Source organism: Mobula hypostoma, chromosome 14, assembly GCF_963921235.1.
Source record: "Mobula hypostoma chromosome 14, sMobHyp1.1, whole genome shotgun sequence".
In the NCBI taxonomy this organism is placed as follows: domain Eukaryota; kingdom Metazoa; phylum Chordata; class Chondrichthyes; order Myliobatiformes; family Myliobatidae; genus Mobula; species Mobula hypostoma.
In genome coordinates this window covers 35,884,546-35,907,947 of record NC_086110.1, presented here as the reverse complement: position 1 = coordinate 35,907,947, position 23,402 = coordinate 35,884,546, and the positions used below count along the sequence as shown (strand labels likewise).

Below are 23,402 nucleotides of genomic sequence, written 5' to 3'. Positions count from 1 at the left end.
CCTCCCCTTTTCCTAATCGGCCACCATTCAGATAATAATCTGTTTTCCTATTTTTGCCACCAAAGTGGATAACTTCACATTTATCCACATTAAATTGCATCTGCCATGAGTTTGCCCACTCACCCAACCTATCCAAGTCACCCTGCATCCTCTTAGCATCCTCCTCACTGCTAACACTGCCACCCAGCTTCGTGTCATCCGCAAACTTGGAGATGCTGCATTTAATTCCCTCATCCAAGTCATTAATATATATTGTAAACAACTGGGGTCCCAGCACTGAGCCTTGCGGTACCCCACTAGTCACCGCCTGCCATTCTGAAAAGGTCCCGTTTATTCCCACTCTTTGCTTCCTGTCTGCTAACCAATTCTCCACCCACACCAATACCTTACCCCCAATACCATGTGCTTTAAGTTTGCACACTAATCTCCTGTGTGGGACCTTGTCAAAAGCCTTTTGAAAATCCAAATATACCACATCCACTGGTTCTCCCCTATCCACTCTACTAGTTACATCCTCAAAAAATTCTATGAGATTCGTCAGACATGATTTTCCTTCCACAAATCCATGCTGACTTTGTCCGATCATTTCACCGCTTTCCAAATGTGCTGTTATCACATCCTTGATAACTGACTCCAGCAGTTTCCCCACCACCGACGTTAGGCTAACCGGCCTATAATTCCCCGGTTTCTCTCTCCCTCCTTTTTTAAAAAGTGGGGTTACATTAGCCACCCTCCAATCCTCAGGAACTAGTCCAGAATCTAACGAGTTTTGAAAAATTATCACTAATGCATCCACTATTTCTTGGGCCACTTCCTTAAGCACTCTGGGATGCAGACCATCTGGCCCTGGGGATTTATCTGCCTTCAATCCCTTCAATTTACCTAACACCACTTCCCTACTAACATGTATTTCGCTCAGTTCCTCCATCTCACTGGACCCTCTGTCCCTTACTATTTCTGGAAGATTATTTATGTCCTCCTTAGTGAAGACAGAACCAAAGTAATTATTCAATTGGTCTGCCATGTCCTTGCTCCCCATAATCAATTCACCTGTTTCTGTTTGCAGGGGACCTACATTTGTCTTTATCAGTCTTTTCCTTTTTACATATCTATAAAAGCTTTTACAGTCCGTTTTTATGTTCTCTGCCAGTTTTCTCTCATAATCTTTTTTCCCCTTCCTAATTAAGCCCTTTGTCCTCCTCTGCTGAACTCTGAATTTCTCCCAGTCCTCAGGTGAGCCACTTTCTCTGGCTAATTTGTATGCTACTTCTTTGGAATTGATACTATCCCTAATTTCTCTTGTCAGCCACGGGTGCACTACCTTCCTTGATTTATTCTTTTGCCAAACTGGGATGAACAATTGTTGTAGTTCATCCATGCAACCTTTAAATGCCTGCCATTGCATATCCACCGTCAATCCTTGAAGTGTCATTTGCCAGTCTATCTTAGCTAATTCATGTCTCATACCTTCAAAGTTACCCCTCTTTAAGTTCAGAACCTTTGTTTCTGAATTAACTACGTCACTCTCCATGTTAATGAAGAATTCCACCATATTATGGTCACTCTTACCCAAGGGGCCTCTCACGACAAGATCGCTAATTAACCCTTCCTCATTGCTCAAAACCCAGTCCAGAATAGCCTGCTCTCTAGTCGGTTCCTCGACATGTTGGTTCAAAAAACCATCCCGCATACATTCCAAGAAATCCTCTTCCTCAGCACCTTTACCAATTTGGTTCACCCAGTCTACATGTAGATTGAAGTCACCCATTATAACTGCTGTTCCTTTATTGCACACATTTCTAATTTCCTGTTTAATACCATCTCCGACCTCACTACTACTGTTAGGTGGCCTGTACACAACTCCCAGCAGCGTCTTCTGCCCCTTAGTGTTACGCAGCTCTACCCATATCGATTCCACATCTTCCCGGCTTATGTCCTTCCTTTCTATTGCGTTAATCTCTTTTTTAAACAGAAAATATAATTAAATTGGACTTGCATCAGTTTTAAAATATATATAAAAGAAGAAAATAGCAGGGAAGAGGCACTTGGTTAAGTAGCAACTCAGAATTGTTAGTAGTCATGAAGCTCAGAAAAAGCTTCCTTCCCTGTTGTAATGTCTACTTCATTTTATGTAATTTCCAATGGTGGCTGTTCATCGTATCTGACGATGACAGGAAACCTGTGCAGATTTTTAAGTGGAAAAGCCATTGCATTGGGCAGTTTCATTCTATCGACCTCAGAAGTCTGGGTCCAGCGGTACAAACAAGCACCTCAAATTGGGTCTAGTTTGGTTGCAATAGATGACAATAATGACTTCTGTGCCTTGTCTTGCCCTTCCTTGTCCATGGAGTGTTGCGGTATCACCTTCCTGGCCTTTGGATCTCACTAGATCTCATCTGCCCAGTACGCCAGTACTGATTTGCATGCTAGGACAAGTATGTCCCCATCTCAATAGGGTACGAGGCTACCATCTATCCTCACCTGACCCCAACAATTATTTCATTCTCCTTTACACCTGTCATTGGAAATGGGGGTGTATGCGGTTTCCAGGGAGGGGTAGTACTGCTGGTGAAGGGACTAGGCGTGTCCATTCGGGGGCAGCTCACTCATCTTTGGTCCCCACTAGACACTCAGCTCTCACCTGTGGCTCCAAGTAGCTGTTTGCATGCGATGCCACCACACCCCAGTACACCACTCCAACAGGCGGGCTAAACAGGTTGAGGCTGGGTGGCGGCCTCAAACTCCGTTGAGATAGGGATATGCCTGTGCTAGCATGTGAAGCCAGCTCCAGTGGACTTGCATTCCAAGAATGAAGTGCTTATCATATGAGCAACTGATCACTCTAGATCTTTATTCATTGGAATTTAGAAGAATGTGGGGGGGAATCCCATTGAAACATACCAAATGTTGAATACGGCAGATATGGAGAGGAAGTCTAGGACCAGAAGGAACAGCCTCAGAATAGAGGGATATCCATTTAGAATGCAGGAGATGAGGAGGAATTTCTTTAGCCAGAGGGTAGTGACAGGTGGCTATGGAGGCCAGGTGATTGGTTGTGTTTAAAGAGGAGGTTAAGCCGTTTTCGATCAGGCAAGGTGTGAAAGGCTACGGGGATAAGGCATGAGAATGGGGTTGAGAGGCAAATGAATGAGCCATGACGAAAGGATGGGGCAGATTCGATGGGTCAAGTGACCTAATTCTGCCTCTATCTATTACTGTCTTATTTATTCAGTACAAAGTAACTAGATTCTATATTAATTCCAACATACTTGGTATTTTCATTGAATAATAGCTGGTTGCGTACTGGAATTAGTATTCAAGGAAAATCTAAATTAACTACAAATCAATATAAAATAAAATCATTGGTTCCAAAAGAAAGCTAATTGAGTTCTTAACTAAATTTTTTTTTTTGAAATATGGATCTCTAACTAAAGGAATAAAAGTCATTAATTGCACAATAAAAACATGAAGTAAATGAAATGAATGTTGACAAAGTAAACTAGTCACGTTTGGAAAATAAATACAGTAGAATGTATTCTCATCTTTATTCAACTTCATCTCTCATTATAATGTTTATATTAACAGTGTGACAGAGTATTAACTCAGTATTAATACAGTTACATGGTTTCACCTGGTTATCAAGAATCTTCCTTCATTCAATACAACACAAGTTCCCAAATTCATCCACAGTACATATAAATATAGAATTGTTCAATGTTAATAATGGAAAAATAACCAATTGACAGGACCTATATCTAGCCATACTGATTAGGTGCTAAACTATTTGTTCATATAATACCAGCCCCAAACCAAAACTAAAAGCAAAAAAAAGCAGGAATAAAGTTTTTAAAAAAGTGTTGAAAATAAACAGATTATAAATTAAGGAATACAAAATAGACTGTGGGTGCTGTAACAGGGAGCATAAAGCTGAAGGAACTCAACAAACCAAGTAGCCTTTGTGGAGGCATAGGGGTAGTCGACATCTTGAGTCAAGACCCAAAAGCAGGACTAATGTAGCGTCTTAACCAAAAATGTTACCCATCCCTCTGCCTTTATTAGTGTGTTCTGACACATTGAGTTCCTCCAGCAGTGTTTCTTTTAAACTCTTCAGAAATTACTGGATGTGTACAAAGGAAGTATGACTGTAAAGTAAGCCCCAGAGTTCACAAGTAGTTTTCATTTTTGGGACTTAAATGCTTTCAGCAATGGCATGTGAAAAATTCTGAGACTAACCCACTATAAACTTAACAAATTCAATTTTACACTACTAAATGAATTGTGACAAAATTGCAGTTTAAGAAAATGTCTTTCTAAATTACCTTAGATACAAGATAAATTAACTGGTTATAATTCAACACAAATACCCTTATTTCATCGAACAGTTCATAGCCTAAAACATCATAAACCTGAGTATATATACCTACTATTGAGAAGACCCTTGGACTGCAGTATTATCAAGAATTACATTTTCTTATTTGCTTGCTCTTGTCATTTTACATATATAAATCTTCAAAGCAGCTGTACAACTTGACTACAAATGTATTTCATATACAATGTTTTCTGTACACAAAAAATGAAATTAGCAGTACACAATTCCAAAACTTCCTTTTCCATTTTTCTTAAAATGATTACCTACAATGGATGGGAATATTTCTTGTGATATTAAGTTATTCATCTCACTGTCCACTGTTTCATTTAATCTGCTTCTGGACTGTTCCCTCTTTGTTGCAGAAGTAGAAATTAATTCATTTGTTATTGCTTCATCACATTCAGCTGCATCAGTGGGGTGCAAGACAACTATTTCTTCACATGCAGTAGGACTACAGTCGTCAATTAATAAATCTGGTACATGCTGTGTTATACCACAACCAGAATTTAATTCCAAATTTTGTTCATTGAAATCATTTTGCAAATTCTTCTTTACCTCCGTGTCACCTACAGAACAGAAACACAAATAAATCTTCAGATTTATCTTGTTGCAAATACTGTTCTTACCACTCAGGATAGCCAATATCATTTTTCAACAAGTAACTAGTTTAATTCATTTTCCAGATGGTAGACAAGGATGTGAGGATGTGTGAACTTCACTTCCTGACAACAAATCTATCTTTTGAATTACACTGATTGTATGAAAAATGCTCTATAAATAAGTTAAATAAATAAATAAATACTGAAATCTATTTAGCACTTTCTCAGTGCCAGGTTAATTATGCCAAATATCAAACTTTTATTGACCAAGCATTCAGAAAATATACCAGTGTAGAAAATTAATCTCAAGATTTCTTGATAAATTGCAGTCTTTATAAACTTCACCTTATGAAACCAACAGTTCTTTCTATTGTTTTCCCCCAATTCTGACTACATTCTGCATGCAAGAAATCTGACAAAGAATCAATCAGTTCACAAGCTTTCTTTTCCACTTACTTGTAAGCTGCTGTACGAAAAATGGTTTCATTTTTGTGAAGTTAATTGCAAATTTGGACATTGTAATGCCATAGCCTTCATGATTATGGATCAGATTATTCATCATTGTTATTTTTGGCATGTCATATAGTTGCTCCATGAAATTCTGCAATGAGTTCAAACAAATTTCATTGGGATTCATACAATTTATACCACACATACTAGTCACAACCAGTTATACATGACACCTAATTATAGGATACTTTCCAACACATGCCAAAACATTTTTTAAGCATAGTATGTACTATTCCTTCATTAACCTGAATTTGATATGCTCTGTTTGAGAGCCTGGAAATATAATCACATGTAAAAAAATGTAAAGCAAAGATGCTTTCAAAAATAATGAAATAAAGTTTTTAAATATCAAAAAATTACAATAAAGAGCAGTAAACTGTAGAAACTAAATCAATCAATATTTGGTGTGATCACTCTTTGCCTTTAAAACTGCATCACTTCTCTTGGGGACATTTTCTTACAGTTTTATATGAAAATTGGCTGGGAGGTTGTTCCAAGCGTTTTGGGAGAACTTGCCACAGTTTGCCTGCAGACTTTGGCTGTTTAACTTGCTTCTACCTCTCCAGGTAGGTCCAGGCAGCCTTGATGATGTTGAGATCAGGGCTCTGTAGAGGTCATTCCATCTGTTGCAGAACTCCTTGTTCTTCTTTTTGCTGAAGATAGTTCTTTATGACCTTGGCCATATGTTTGGGGGTCATTAGCTTAAGGCTGAATGTATTTGAGTCTGATCAGATGCCTCAATGACGGTATTGGGTGTTGGATGAAAATCTGCTTTTACTTCTCTGCATTGAGAATTCCATTATTTGTGACCAGATCACCAACTCCATTTGTAGAAATGCAGCCCCAAATCTGCAGGGAACCTTTGCCATGTTTCCATGTTGGTTACAGGCACTGTTCCATATAGTACTCTCCAGCTCTTCTACAGATAAACTGCCTCCTGTTTGAGCCAAAAAAAAATTCTAATTTTGATTCATCAGTCCAGATTACTTGCTGCCATTGTTTAGCAACCCAGTCCTTGGTGTACAGTAGGTGAGCCTCTTGGCTTTGTTTCTACTTCAGAGGAATGGCTTTTTGGCAGCAACTCTTCCATGAAGATACTTCTGATAAGACTTCTTAGAATTGTAAAGGGGTGTACTCGGGTTCAAGTGGTTTCTGCGAGTACAGAGCTGATAAGAGTGCTGAACATCTTCCAATTTAGCAGGGGCATCTCTTGTCTGTTGCACTCAGTATCCATGGCCACCTACTATGCTTCTGGTGTTCAACCTTCCCATTTATTTGCACTTCTACAGCTCACCTTGAAACTCCTGCCTGCCACAAATTTCTTCTTCAAAGAGACCTTGCCTATGCAGGATGACACATTGTGTCTTGTTGCTATTCTCACTCTTGCCATGGTGTAAAAATTGATGACTTGGAAGTTAAACTGTTGCACCTAGCACACCATCATCTTTTAGTTTGGTTGTTCTTCGCCCAGTTTGATTCCTTCTATACCCATTTCTGTTTCAGTTCATCAGTTTAGTGCATTCAATTACGTTGTTTGTATCCGGCTCAATCACTGCTCTGCACTGAACTTCAGCTCGCTGCTCCATGAGGTTTACTCACCTCTGCACCGGACTGTGGCTGCGGCCTGCAACTATCAGTGTGGACTCACTTCTGTGAACTTCAGTTCTGAATATTATTTGCTTACTTTTCTTGTTTGCACTTTTTTTTCTCTGCACGTTGGATGTCTTATAGTCTTTCTTTTTTAAAATGGGTTCTATTGGGTTTCTTCATTTTGTAGCTGGCTGTAAGGAAACAAATCTCAAGGTTGTATAAAGTATACATACTTTGATAATAAATGTACTTTGAGCTTTGATTTTTAACATCCTGTTTGTTAACTTGGTTTAATCATGCACAGGGCTATATACCTAAAAATAATCAAGTTTTTACTTGAAGTGGCCTGTTACTTCATATTCTTTTCTTTAATGAAATACAAAAATTTCTCTCACTCCTAATGTTTTGAAAATGAATGCTTGGAAATCTAAAATTTCCTTTTCTGTACTGACACACTAAAGCAGAAGACAAAGAAAAAAAATCAACATCTAAAACAAAAATATAGTATGCCTAAGGCTTTTACACTAAACTGTATTTAACAAAAATGCAAACTTTTCATCACTAATAAATTGCTTGAACATACTGTACAATCTGGAATTGGATTGGCTTATTATTGTCACATGTACCAAGTTACAGTGAAAAGCCTGCTTAGCATACTGCTCATACAGTGCTTTGAGGTAGTACAAGGTAAAATTATAACAGAATACAGAAGTGTAACTACTGTAAAATCATTAACTGAGAACAGTACACTTAATATTGACACTTTATCATATGTTAACTTCAGCATCTTTTAAATTATCATTCTTTTCTTCTTAAGCCCATCGCCCCTACTGAGGCATAGGCCACTGACAGCAATTCACCAGAGTGTTCTGTCCTGGGCCAGTCTTTCAAACCGTCCCCAGCTGTAGTCCATCTTCAAAGATTCTTCCTTTTCCAGGGATGAGGTCTTTGGAGCTTCTGTTGGCATTTCTTTAGCACTGGATTTTTAGGGGATGGAGTTGCTAATCTCTTACCCAACCCTCCTTTAACAGCTGGGTTTGAGACTATCCATGGCAGAGGTATTGCTTTATTTCTTTCTTTTTTTTTAAATAAAGTCTGCCTCATTATGCACAAAACCATTTCCATTTATTTTTACTTCTAAATCCTATAAATATCCCTTATTATTTATTCCCCCTCTTACCATTAACTAGCTGTTGTAAGTATAGCTTTTAGCCAAATATCTGGTCAATCTTGTTGTCTTGTATTCTTTCTTAAATCTCTTATCTGTTCCTATTTTGTGACTGAATTGTTTCTTTATATTTAAGTTGGTATATAAATACAAGTTTCTGTTGTTGTACTACTTACATCCCCAATTATCATTGAACTTACCTTAACAAGTATTCCCTCCTTGCAGTGATGTATATCATTGCCAAACAGCTCACATGTACTGCTAGGATAAATTTCAATGCCTGCTCCCTGTTGAAAGTGCAAACATTGGTCATTTTTCTAAGGATATTCTATATAAATTACTATTTTAAATGCTTTCATTGATTTCCCCAAGGCAGTGCCAAAACCCTCCAAGACTGAGTGCACTGACACACATTTATGTACAATATATTGCAGTGTAAGAGTCTTTTTTTTAAAACTTTAATAACAGATTCAGAATTTTTTTTCTTAAGGGCAAGTGTTATTGAAATAAAGCTTAAAATTTGTTTGTATGAAAAATGCTCTATAAACAAGTTAAATAAGTACTGAAATCAACTTGGCACTGAGAAAGTGCTCAGTAAATTATGCCAAAAATCAAACTTATTTACCAAGCATTCAGAAAATATACAGTGTAGAAAATTGATCTAAAGATTACTTGATAATTTGCAGTCTTTATAAACCCCGCCTTATGTATTGTACATAAATGTGTGTCGATGCACCTAATCTTGGAGGCTTTTTATAAAAAAAAAAGACAAGAATAAATTTTCCTAATCTATTAGTCTTGTTCTTTACCCATTGGAATTAAAAGTAGTGGCGGATACATTAATGTTAACTAGTGCTATAATATCTCACTCCTTCCTCAAAGTGGAATTGTTTTTATAAAAAAATGTTGATGCAATTTTAAAAGACCATGGAAGTCCTTCTCACAAGTTTAAAATTAACCTCTCACTTCCATTTTCTTTTAGAATGTGAGTAAATTGGTTTACTTTAGTTTATAAAAAATGATACAGTAACTATGTGACAATCTTTCAAAGTATGCAATGTTACTTCAGCAAAATTCAATTAAATTACTTAATAGAAAAGAAAGTATGAACAGTTTGCAATTTAAAAATAAAATCTTCTCAAACCAGTATTTCCTATGTTGTAATCAATAATAAATGTTAGCAAAAATTAAATCTCATTGGAATATATTTGATTAATAGTGGATTAAGTTTCTAATTTCATCCGGTTAACAATCTCAGAAAAATACATTTTGAATCAGTCATTGCACCTATGGCTTAACTTTTTGCATAGCATCTGCAAAATGAAATGAGGCACATCAATAATTCTCCAACCACCATCTCTAACAAGGAGAACTTTGAGTAGGAGATAGGAACAAAATCACCTGCTATCTTCCTTCCTTATCACACACTATCCCAACTTAGAAATTTGTCAATGTTTCTAAATCATCATTGCATTAAATCGCTCGAGCAACTATGAACTTTCCCAGACAAAATGCAGCAGTTTATGGTAATTAACTTTCACCTGTTCAAGAACAACAATAACAACAGTGAATGAAAAAGCCCATTATTAAAACAGCTGAATAAATTTTTAGAGGCAAAAAACGTGTTACTTTTAAAGCTTTTGTTTTGTCACAGGACAAAGTGCCAGACTGACAGAAGGAAGCAAGGAAATCCTATTTATGATATTTTCAAAACTTAATGTGATAATCTGTTTTAACCCACCAACAATTACATATACTGCATAGCAAATTCTAATTGACTAAGATCTTAAAAAACACAAAAGGCAGCTTAATATTGCTTGATAAATATTGCTAAGCTGATTTTTAATTATAAATTATCCAGTGGCACAGTATTTGCTAGGTAAAAATAACAACTTAAATAGATTTCCTTAACTTTTTGGTGTATTTAGCTTAAGTACACTAAAACTCTGCCACTTTAGATTTTGCAGGTGCCAAACTGGTAAGTTTTCTACAGCATTGGACAGTACTTGAATTAATTTAAACATTTTTAATTTACTTTTTTTTTAAACTGTTACATAGTGGTGTAATAAATCCATCAGTGAACCTGGTGATTTAAAGGAGTGTAGAAACGGTGTCCAAGTTTATTTAAAGAAAGAGCAAGGAACAGTGCTGGTGTATTAAAAAGAAGTGCAGGAAGCAGAGCCAGAGGACAAGGGAGCTGGAGTGAAAATAACAGAATTACTGATTTAAGGAGTTAACTAATTAAGGAATGTTTTTGGAGTGATCTACACTTCTAGAAATATATGGTTAAATGGATTATGGAATGTTCCTGCAAATCACTGAAGAAAAATCTCTCTTCATCTGCAGTAAGAAATACTTCAGGACAAAAATCTTTTGTCAGAGCTGAAATCTTTTCAGCCTGAAATGTTTCACTTCCCACATGTGCTGTGTAACACTGTGCAAGTTCCCAGCATTGTCTGTTCTTATAAGACCATAAAAATATAGGAGCAGAATTAGGCCACTTGGCCCATTGAGTCTGCTTCACCATTTCATCACTTGCCTTCTCCTCATATCCCTTCATGCTTTGATCAATCAAGAATCTATCAACCTGTCCCTTAAATATACATAAAGACTTGGCCTCCATAGCTGCCTGTGGAAAAGATTTCGACGGATTCACCACTCTCTGGCTAAAGAAATTCATCATCATCTCCGTTCTGAAAGGACACCCCTCTATTCTGAGGCTGTGTCCTCTGGTCTCAGACTCTCCCACCACAGGAAACATCCTCTCCACATCTACTCTATCAAGGTGTTTCACCAAGGTCACCCCGCATTCTTCTGAATTCTAGTGAATATAGGCCCAGAGACATCAAACACTTTTCATATGACAAACCATTCAATCCTGGAATCATTTTCATGAACCTCCTTTGAACCCTCTCCAGTTATAACAGTTATTCATATCTTGTATCCTTGGTTTAGATACTGTTATATTGTATGAAAACATATTGCATAAAAATCTATAATTGCACACTTCACAAAGCAAAAACTACACACTTTGAGCCTGCTTTATAAAATATTTAACATTTAAATCCATATTTTTGTAAAGATATACAGAGGAAATTAACACTTGTGCTTGGGAATATAATTCTAAGATTAAGAGAGCATGCATGACCAGAGGGATAGAAAAGCAACTCGGGTTAATCTACATTACTCTCAATATTTAAGCTACATGCATCCTACCTCTTCACAGAATATGATGTTGAATACAAAATAATTGCATGAGCATAATTGATTCCATTGATCAAAAGTAAAATGCAATTTTATGTTTTAATCAAAACCTCCTATGGTAGCACACTTTGCTAAAAGCCATACCTTGAGGGGTTATCACACTTTTCAACTAGTTACAATTCTGAATACTTTATTAGGCTATACCTTTGCTCCATATAGGTCACAATTCTTCATATGCAGTTCTGCTCCTGTTTTCAGCACAACCCCTGTACAGTCACATTGTAAAACACAGCCTTCTAGAATAGTCTGGCCTTTGCGGACACCTATATAATTAAAATAAAATATTTAGCTAAGTTCACTGAATGTTAGTCCAAAGCTTTCAAAAGTTCAAAATAAAAACACCTGTATACTTCATATTGGATAGAATAATCAGTTTTAAGTATTATTTACATGAAATAATTAGGGAATTATGGTCAAAATTATCAAACAGATAATGAATTGAGAAACTTTAAACAAATAGAAAAGATTGCATTGTAATATGTTACTGAACAATAAATTTCGAAGTTTTGTGGTGCAGTAAGTGCAAAATTCCTATCAATTTTGACTTACACAGAGTAATAGAATCTTAAAGGAATAAGAAATTCAGCATGCTATGCCCAATTGAAAGAGTAGTTTAGTTTAGTGCCTATCTCAGTATTTTATATCAGTACTCAATATCTATATCAATAATATATTTCAATACTCTGCCATTAACATTTTCAGGAAAGAAATAATTAACCAAAATCTATAAATGAAATCTGCATAACTAATGAACAAGCCTTTGTTTTCCCTCACAGACCTATCTTAGACTGCAAAAATGATAATTGTACAGTTAACCACAGACAAAATTTCAGAGCAGAGCACAATGACTTTTTTGGCCTATTTTGTATTCCTGTACATTACATATTCCACCTTTAGAATAAAACAGCCATAGATCATTTGTATTACATCATTAGATAAAGATCTCAACATACTGTTATTATTTGAACCATCTACTATTACATTTTATATATCTTACACACTAATCATTAATGTGGTAATTTAATGCAAGATTAATTCAAATTCCAAAATATTAACAAAGGTAGTGATTCACTAAGCCGGCTGGTGGCGTAGTGGCATCAGCACCAGACTTCGGAGCGAAGGCTCCCGAGTTAGAATCCAGCCGGCTCCCTTGCACGCTTTCCATCTGTGCTGAGTTGAGCATCGAGCCAGCAACTCGGCCTTGTAAAAATAAGAAAGCCTGCTAAGAAAACGCCATCATAACGGTGTCCCGATGACTCCACTCAGAGTTAAGGGCTTTCTTCTTCTAGAGCTTCATTGTGTTATTCATGAAAGGCAACAGAAATCGCATAACATGGTCATGTACTGTCAGCTGATTGAGATCTGGTTCAAAAGCTACACCTTAATTGGCCTGAAACTTCAGATTAAACATTAGCAAATCCCCATATAACCATCAGTGTGTATTATCACTGTGTAAAACCAGGAAAGTGTGCAGGTAAACAAGTAAAAGGCATTCAGTGTGCAGAAACAAATGGGGAATTTGTATGTCCTAATTAAAGATGATCAACTATTCAAAGTACAGGAATGAGGAATAAAATTCAGACCTTAATATTCAAATATATTAGAGAAAGTGTTAAGGAACAATGCAACACTGAAGCAGGCTCTTCAATCCACCACATCCATGTTTAATTTTAGATTGTCTATTCACTTTGTCTCAAATATTCCTGTTCACTTGTTGTTCGTCCTTTATAAAGTCTCATTGATTCCATTGTGTTTATTCCTCCTTTTTTTCATAACTTGTATTCAATTTGCAACCTCAGATTATCTCTATCCCACTCTTTCATTTTCTCTCCCAATGTATTTTTGGTCTTTTATAATTTGTTACCTAGATAATTTCCGCACGTTACAGTTGCATCTTCTTATTGCTCTACAAATCTTGAAATCAAAGGACATTTCATTATACCATTGACTTTACTTGAACTTGATATGATAGCTGTATTATTTTTATTAAGCATCACACCTTTCATCTCTTATTTTAAATTGAAAATTTTAAAAACATTTTTTTCTGTTACCAGGTTCGGATATGGCCCAAGTGCGGAGTGAGAGACACTGAAGCAGATCGATATTCACAGACTTTAATACGGACAGTGTTAAAGGGAAAATAAAACAATAAATGCTAGGCCAAACAGAGCCGTTAACTAAAACTCTCAAAAGGAAAACAAAGCCTACACTGCAGCTGAAAAGAACATCTAAACATTAAACAAATACTGCTAGTCTTCAGAGTCAGTTGACTCGAAAGTCTAATTTCTCAGGGAAGGCCGAATGCAAACAGGCAGCATAGTGTTGCTATGTTCTATCCAAGTCTCAACAAGCACTACAACGACAAGTATGGAGTTAAATACCATCACGATTAAATAATTATTAGCTGACATGTGCAAATTCTCAAGCACAATTGCCGTATCTACTGCGCTGCCGAATCTGTGGTTGTGACAATTTCACAAATGTCAAGCAAATCAGTACCAGTCATAGTTTACTTGGATCCAATTCAGAGGAGAAAATAATTCTTTTTTTTAAAAACAACCCAATCATTCGACAAATAATTATAACATCCTGTAAGATTTTTCAAATTTCAAAGTACATTCATTATCAAAGTATGTGGCCTGATGGCCTGACGGGAGAAGCCAGACTGGTTTCAGAAGAACTGACCTGGGTGGAGACCATGCTGCTGCTGCTTGCTACTCGAAGGCACTGGAGTTAGTGACTTGAAGTTGGCACTAAGGCAGCATGCAGTGAAATTCAGTGGCTGTTTTGAACATTTCTTTTGTGCTTGCAATAACCTGTTGAACAATGATTGCCACAGACTGCATTCCTTACTTGGTGGGAGACAGGTGGTGAGGCAGCAGTGTTGCCTTGGCTGTCGCTGGGACTAGGCCTCATTCCTCAGGCTTGTGTTGTAGAGTGGCGTCTGGGCTTGGTTAGGGGTGGCCTCTCCATCAATGTTTCCCTCCAGTGGTGGATCAGTGGAATTACAGGCTGGACTGCCGGGAGCCATCAATTTGCGGGACTTGTCGCTCAGGAACTTGGTCTAAAATTTGTTTTCTTATGTGAGTATGTTCTTTGGTTCCCTTCTCATTATTTTGAATGCACGTGTATGTTTTTGCACCTTGGCCCCAGAGGAACGCTGTCTCATTCGGCTGTCTCCATGTATAGCTTGAATGACGATTAAACTTGATTTGATTCAATACATTATACAACCTTGAGATTCATCTCTTAACTATCCACTTTTTCTCTCTACATAGAGAAACATTAAGTATTTCAGTTTTAATTTCTGATTTTGTGAATTAACAGCAAGTCAGTACAGGTTTCCCCCACCATCCGAAGGTAGAGCATTCCTATGAAACAGTTCGTAAGCCGGAATGTCGTAAAGCGAAGAAGCAATTACTATTTATTTATATGGGAAAAATTGGTGAGCGTTCGCAGATCCAAAAATACCCTACCAAATCATGCCAAATAACACATAAAACCTAAAATAACGGTAACATATAGTAAAAGCAGGAATGATATGATAAATACACAGCCTATATTAAGTAGAAATACTTTTCCACAATCATTACTGAACTGTTCGCCGAAGCGAAAATCTCATGCAAGCGCTGTTGGCAAGAACACTCTCTCCAGTAACCTTTAAACTATGAAGCTGCCAAATCTACCAAATAACACATATAAATACACAGCCTATATAAAGTAGTAATAATGTATGTACAGAGTATCACTTACGGGAATCGGGAAGACAGCGCAGAGCACACTGATGATGGTGTGTTAGACTTGTCGGAGTTTGGGTGGTGCAGTGGTCCTCACCCTCTGGGCCGCTGAGCGATACATTGCCACGAAGAACGCAGGGGTCCAGCGGTAGCCGGGAGGTACACAGCACATCTTTAAGAAAAAAGCAGAAACAAACATGCTAATTAATTAGGTGCCGCCCGTAATTGTCGGCCCAGATCAGTGCTGATTTCCCATTGCATTGTCTCTGATCTGGGCTGACAATTACACGTCGGCGGCACCTAATTAATTAGCATGTTTATTTCGGCTTTTTTCTTAAAGATGTTCTGTGTGCCTCCCGGCTACCTTTGCACTCTCCGCGAATCGGTATCTGTCCGTGGCCTGGGGTGGTGGGACATCTGGGATGTCATCTTGTTGCCTGTTTCCATCAGAGCAGGCAGCTCATCTTCTTCTGTCTCTGCCTGCCTCGATGTCGAAGGTCGAGGTTCGTCATCTGCTGTGACTGATGTGGAAGGCTTGCTTGACTGCTGAGCCTTGCGCATTTTTCTATCACACAGTTCTTTAATAAGGACACAAACCATCCTGCAAATATCCACTAAACTGACGTACCCTTTCAAAATTAAAGTCGTACTTTATCATTACTCATTCAGTTTCCATTGTTATCCTTTTTTCTTCCAATTGCATCAGCTCTTCATCTGTCAGTTCTTGGTGATGGGATGCCAAAACTCTTCAACATCATCTTCATCAACTTCCACAAGCCAAACTCACGTTGTTCTTACTTCATTCACCAGGATCAAAACACTTAATTATGTCTAGTTTTACCGTAAGTGTAACACCCTTACGAGCTCTTTCAGGCTTTTCCGATACCATAGAACTCATCTTGCAAACGGCTGCTCACAGACACGTGTTAAAGCAAAGCAGTTCCGAATCCAGGGGAAAGTGGCTGCTCGGGGCGCGCTGCCTTTTATTGTGCACTGATTTTTTCGCGCACTGAATTTTTTTTTTCGTAACAGTGAAAACACCTTCTGAAAGCGAAAACAGGGTACTAATGTAGGTCTTTCGTAACAGCGAGGTTTTGTAAAGTGAACGTTCGAAAAGCGGGGGACACCTGTATTAGTTAGCAACAATGATTAACAATCCAATTGCCTTAACTGTGCTAAAAACCTGTTTTTCAAAAAGGTGAAACTAGAACTAATCTAGAACTAATGCTACCCAACTAACTGACAGCCAACAAGTTTCTATTGTATATTTAGGAGAAAACAACTAATTTATTTACTCAAAAAAGTCTATTATAGCCAAGTCAGATCAAGAAGAAATGTTTTTAAAAATACTGCAGTTATTGCAATCTGAAATAAAAACAGAAAATGCAGGAAATACTCAGAAGAGATAGCATTTGTTGAAAGTAAAACATGATTAAATATTTTGGGTCATATGGAAGGCTGTTTGATTGTTGACTAACCCCATTCTTCATCATTGCCGCACTTCTGACATCGTATGCTAATAGGGAAAATAAATAATTTGTTCCTAGTTCACATTGGTGAGGGAGGTAGTGAGTATTAATGGTTATTTAAGAACACATTTAGATGAACTAGTGCTCAAAATAAAGCTGATTACAGGCTGCCTCCAGGTTACACATAGGTTCCTTTCCTAAGAACTGTACATAAATTGATCTTTCAACAACTTCTCACTCAACGTCAGCAAAACCAACGAGCTGATTATTAACTTCAGGGGGAGGAAACCAGAGGTATGTGAGCCAGTTCTCATTGGGGGATCAGATGTTGAAAGCGTTAGCAACTTCAAATTCCTCAGTGTTATCATTTCAGAGGACCTCTCCTCCGCCCAGCACTCAACTGCAATTACATGGAAAGCAGCATCTCTATTTCCTTTGTAGTTTTAGATGTCATGCGAAGATTTGGCATGACATCTAAAATGTTGACAAACTTCTATAGATGTATGGTGGAGAGTATATTGACTGGTTGCATCACAGTTTGCTATGGAAACACCAATACCCTTGAACAGAAAATCCTACAAAATTAGTGGATACAACCCAGGCCATTACAGGTAAAGCCATCCCCACCACTGAGCACATCTAAATGGAGTACTGTCACAGGAAAGCAGCATCCATCTTCAGGAACCCCCACCATCCAGGTCATCCTCTCTTCTCGCTGCTGCTATCAAGAAGGTGGTACAGGAGTCTCAGGACTCACACCACCAGGTTTAGGAACTGTTATTACCCCTCAAACATCAGGCTCTTGAACCAGTAGGAAAACTTCACTCGCCATGTCACTAAACTGTTCCCACAACCTCTGGACTCACTTGCAAGGACTCCTCATCTCATGTTCTTGATATTTATTGCTTATTTATTTATTATTTCTTTTGCATTTGCAGTTTGTTGTCGGTCGCACGGTGGTTGTTTGGCCCTCCTATTGGGTGGGGTCTTTTACTGATTCTATTATGGTTCTTGGATTTACAGAGTATGCCCACAAGAAGATGAATCACAAGGTTGTATATAGTGACATATATACTTTGACAATAAATTTACTTTGAACTTTCCATAAATGAGTAACAATTTCCCCCATATACACTGCATACACTTCATATCATTTCACCAAATATCTGTACATTTGCCTTTATACTATTCATAATTAAACTAATGGAACACATACTTATTTAGAGATACAGCGCAGAGAAGACCCTTGCAGTTCTTTGAGATGTGCTGCCCCCGTAACTCCAAATTCAAACCTAGCCTAATCACAAGACAATTTACAATTACTAATTAAACTACCAACTGTGGTTTGGACTGTTGGAGGAAACCAGAGCCCCAGGAAAACCCCATGCAATTCAACTAATTGACATACAGACTTCTTACAGTTGCCAACAGAATTGAATTCTGATGCCCCGAGCTGTGATAGTGTCATACTAACTGCTACTGTAGCGCCATACTGTCCAGAATTAATTAATACTATGTGAGGCCCTCAGGGTCGACCATGAATATTGCATCCTATCTACATGATACCCATGCCAGTATGCAAGCTAGGGCAGTACAATATGAAGAGAAAGCTGTTGCCCATGTAATAGGCTCCCCCTCTCCATGTAGCTGACGAATCCAAAGAAACAGCATAGACCGATACAGTTTGGCACCAATGACATTGCAGGAATTGCCAGTCAACGTTGAACTTAATGTAGGAATGCCTTAGGCTCCAGATAATTCTTCAGGGTTTACTCCCGAAGCCCTCCCCATGAGTGGGTATAGCCGCAAGGCAGAGCTTTGAGATCAGAGTTTTCCTTCTCCTAATGAGCTGCCAACCATGGCTGATGAGCCCCATCTGCCTGAAGCGACTGGTTTTAAGGCACCATAACCCACTTTTGCCCATTTTACTGTCAGTGGAAACTATTCCACCGGGCTTAGTAACTAAACCACATGTGAAGGCCAGGAGCTGGACTTTGTTGTCAAAGGCTATTTGAGACACATGTCATTGGGAGCATTTAATAAGTAATTGGATGTTATTCCCACTACCTCACCTGACTGTGACAACCTTAAGGAACCAAGGAAACACTAATATTACTTGATGGACATCACTAAAATTTTACTGAGAATTTACATAAGGTCTATCTTCCATTTATCAAGCTATCTATAACCCAAGGAGCCTTTGTTCAGTGATAACAATGCAAGTGTGAAGATGTTGAAGACATTAGAGGAACCAGTGTACATCTATCATGAAGCAAATTGAAGTGTTAATAACAAATAAAACTCAACTGAGCAGAATTGAAATAGTGACTCCTAATAATTATTTTATATAAAAATATAGGCCCATATTCTTCTACCCTTTTAAACAGAATGCAAAATACTATACTTACATAAAATACCCTCTGTAGCATCATACTGAATCAATTTCAAATTGGATATTTTTACGCAAGTGGCTGTGCAATCAATAAAGGTGTCTCCTTTACCTTCTTTCACTAGAACAATATCATCAGGAAGTCCATACCCTAGGGATTGGGAAAGAAAACAAACTAATCAGTAAAACTCCAAGACCTGGGCCTCAATAGCCCCTTGTGCTATTGGATCATGGATTTTCTCACTTGTAGACCCTAGTCAGTCCCAATTGGCAACAACATCTCCTCCACAATCTCCATTAGCCCCTGCTCCACTCACTTTACACCATTGACTGTGTGGTTAAGTATAGCTCCAACATCATATACAAGTTTGCCGATGACACCACTGTTGTGGGCTGTATCAAAGGTGATGATGAATGAGCATACAGGAGGGAGATTGAAGTAGTTTGGTATGGTCCCCCAGATTTTAAGAGCTTTCTATAGGGGCATGATTGAGAACATCCTGACTGGTTGCATCACTGCCTGCTATGAGAACTGTACTTCCCTCAATTGCAGGACTCTGCAGAGAGTGGTACGGACAGCCCAGCGCATCTGTAGATGTGAACTTCCCACTATTCAGGACATTTACAAAGCAGGTGTGTAAAAAGAGCCCGAAGGATCATTGGAGACCCGAATCACCCCAACCACAAACTGTTCCAGCTGCTACTATCCAGGAAATGGTACCACAGCATAAAAGCCAGGACCAACAGGCTCTGGGACAGCTTCTTCCACCAGGCCGTCAGACTGCTTAATTCATGCTGACGCAACTGTATTTCTATGTTATATTGACTATCCTGTTGTACATAATATTTATTATAAATTACTATAATTGCACATTTGAACGGAGCCATAACATTATATGAAGGATGCAAGTAATAAAGTCAATTCAATTCAATTTGGCTGAGTGGTATAATAACAACAACCCCTCACTCAATGTCAATAAGTCCAAGGAACTGATTGTAGACCAGGAGAGGGAAACCAGAGGTCCATGAGCCAGTAATTATCAGAGGATCAGAGCTGGAGAGGGTCAGTAACTTTAAATTCCTGGATGTCACCATCTCAGAAGACTTGTTCTGGACCCATCATATAAATGTAATTGCAAAGAAAGCACGACAGGACATCTATGTCCTCAGGAGTCTGTGGAGATTTGGCATGTCATCAAAAACCTTAGCAAACTTCTATAGAAGTGTGGTGGAAAGTGTGCTGACTGGCTGCATTACGGCCTGGTATGGGAACACCAATGCCTTTGAGTGGCAATTCCTACAAAAGGTAGCAGATTCGGCCCAGTACATCACGGGCAAAACCCTCCCAACCATTAAGCACATCTACACAAAACATTGTGGTAGGAAAACAGATTCCATTATCAAAGATTCTCACCATCCAGGTCATGCTCTTTTCTTGCCGCTGCCATCATGTAGGAGGCACAAGTGCCTCAGGATTCACACCACCAGGTTCAAGAACAATTACTACCTCTCAATCATCAAGCTCTTGAACAAAAGGGGATAACTACACTCATTTAAGGACTCCTTTATCATGTTAGTTCATGTACATTATTTATTGCTATTTATTTATATCTGCATTTGCAGTTTGTTGTTTATTGATCCTGTTTACAGTTACTGTTGTATAGATTTGTTAAGTATGCCCACATAAATTGAATCTCAGGGTTGTATGTGGTGATTTGCATGTACTCTGATAATAAATTTTATTTGAACTTTGAAAATATTTTTGTAATTTAGTGGAATAACATGTCAATGTATTTGTAAAATAGGAACAGTTCTTAAAAGACAAGATATCACAAAATTCGAGATGTAGCATCACTTTGTGGAGTAGCAAAGTGTTGCTGAAAATATTAGAAGTTTCCAGTTTATGCTATTCTGCTCTCTGCAATTTATGAGCTACCATTCAGAAAACTGATTTGTCTGAACTCCTGTCTCTGCTTGCTGAACTACTTGGTCTCCAAGTTGAACAAGTTCTCAGGGTTTTAAATTTTTTCCCTTCTTTACACAACTAAATTCCTCTCTCCTTATCTGGTTAGTCCATCCAAAAATGTGCAATTCCGAGTGAAGCTAGAGACAGAATTAGATGCAGATAGCTGTGGCCTAATTTGCATGCAATTATGTCCTATAAGAATAGACTAACAACATAAATTGCAGTGATGCTCAACTCCTTGATGAGCTCAGTGGTGCTATTACATGCTTTGAAAGGGAAAATAACAGTACACTTGTCCACAGCCAGATCTTACTGAATAGCAGAGCAGGCTCTATAGGCCTAATGTCCCACTCTGGCTCATATTTTTAATGTTCTTCTGTTCTTGTGAATCTCCACAGCATCCAGCAACCCTGTGATCTCTGCCTGAGAGGACAATGTCAGAACATCCTTCAAAAGCATGAATTTTATTCAGCTTTGGAGCACCTAGACAACAGCAAAACATATGTCTGGCTGCTGTTTATCGATTACAGCTCCCTCTGGAACTAGATTTTTAATGTCCACATCGAGAGATCACAGCAAGTACAAATCATTGATAGCATCTCCTCTTTGTTGACAGTCTACACAGGTACACCTCAAGGATGCATACTTAGCCTGTTCCTTGATTCATTCTACACTTGTGAATATGGTTAAGGACAGTTGAAATGCTATCTATAACTTCACAGACGACAACTCCATTGTTGGTAAAATCTCAGATGGTGACAAAGAAACCTACAGGAATAAGACATCAGCTGATTGAGTTGTGTCATATCAATAACATCAACAAGATGAAGGAATTGATTGTAAGTATCAGGAAGGCAAAGTGAGGAGAACACAAATCAGTCCTCATTGATAGGTCAGTGGTGTAAAGTGTGAGCAGCTTCAAGTTCCTGCGTGTGAACATCTCAGATGCAAATCTGAAGGTGGCACTCTAGTGGCTCCACTTTGTTAGTTTGAAAAGATTTGGTAATGTCACCAAGGACTCTTGCTACTTCTATAGATGAAGAGTGGAGAGCATTCTGACTGGTTGCATCACGGCCCTGCATGGAGGCTCCAATGCATGTGATCATAAGAGACTGTAGACTCAGCCAGCTCGATCGTGGGCACAACCCACCCCATATTAAGGACATCTTTAAGAGGAGTGCCTCAAAAAGCAGCACCCATCATTAAGAACCCTCAGCCCTCAGAACATCAGCTAAGCACACTTCTACCATCAAGGAGGGGTACAGAAGCCTCAACACCCACACTCAACTAAGGAACAGCTTCTTCCCCTCTGTCATTTGCTTTCTAATGGTCCATAAATACTAACTTGTTATTCAACTTGCTTTGCACTATTTTGTAAGTTATGAAAAATTGATGTCTTTGCACTGTACTGCTGCCACAAAACAAACTAGTGTCATCTAAGATGGTGATAATAAACCTGATTCTGAAATCTGTTCTCCTTCAATTCTAGCTTTCCAATCACCTCAAAGTTTAATTATTTCTGTGCTCTTTGATCCCTGTTGGATCCAACTGTTTAACTTTTAAATTAGACATTCAAATTGATATTTTCTTTACAGTTCAATTAATTATCTGCTTGTATTTTATATAATTACTTACACACAACTAATTGCTTACTATGCTTCTTAGTGGCTATAGTATGTATCAGCAAGTTTAATATGCCTCTAGTGGTTATACAAAGTATAATTCTGGAAAGCTCTGGAAGCTTCTTCATATTGTATTATTTGAATTATTGTATTATTTCTTATTGGTTAACTCTTACCTATAAATTTGAATGGAATGTTTTATCTATGGGTATAAAATAACTAAACACAAAACAGCACCATATTAATCTTAGTTCCTTTGTCTCTCTTTGCTTAGTTGACCTCTATTACTGTCCATTCAACTTTCCTTTGTTATATCGACTCTTAATAAAATTATCACTAAGCAACAAGTTTTGTGCCTTTTTCCTGAGTCAGAACCCAACACTCCGTTTCCTCAAACACATTAATAAGACCCGTTGTGCATAAAAATATATTTCCTCTGGTGCTTACCTTCCACTTGAATGGAATCAGCAATTCTGAAATAGCCATTTACACTGTAACGGCCAGGACAGATGATAACAACATCTCCTTCATAACAGCCATTTATTGCTGCAAGCGGATCACTATGAAACTAACAAAGGGAAAACTGCTTTGAAAACAAATTTCACATATAAAGAACATTTCCTAACCACCAATCTTTAGATACTCATCAGTTTGAAAGCATCATGAGAGTGCAGTTCTTTGTTTCTATCAAAATTATTTATACTAATCCCAAGCAATAT

At 38.0% G+C, this 23,402-nt stretch overlaps 1 protein-coding gene across 2 annotated transcripts in view; it reads right to left on the bottom strand.

Moving 5' to 3' along the window:
* Nucleotides 1-3,516: 3,516 nt before the first annotated feature.
* The window catches only part of shcbp1 (SHC SH2-domain binding protein 1), a 37,484-nt gene continuing 17,598 nt past the window's right edge, over nt 3,517-23,402 (bottom strand). For both annotated transcript variants that reach the window (XM_063067451.1, XM_063067450.1), the window contains exons 8-13: nt 23,131-23,251; nt 19,115-19,246; nt 11,645-11,763; nt 8,437-8,523; nt 5,425-5,569; nt 3,517-4,935 (exon numbers count right to left, since the gene is read on the bottom strand). In XM_063067451.1, the coding sequence (XP_062923521.1) occupies nt 4,580-4,935; nt 5,425-5,569; nt 8,437-8,523; nt 11,645-11,763; nt 19,115-19,246; nt 23,131-23,251 (960 nt within the window). In that variant the 3' untranslated portion in view covers nt 3,517-4,579. The remainder of the gene's footprint in view (nt 4,936-5,424; nt 5,570-8,436; nt 8,524-11,644; nt 11,764-19,114; nt 19,247-23,130; nt 23,252-23,402) is intronic.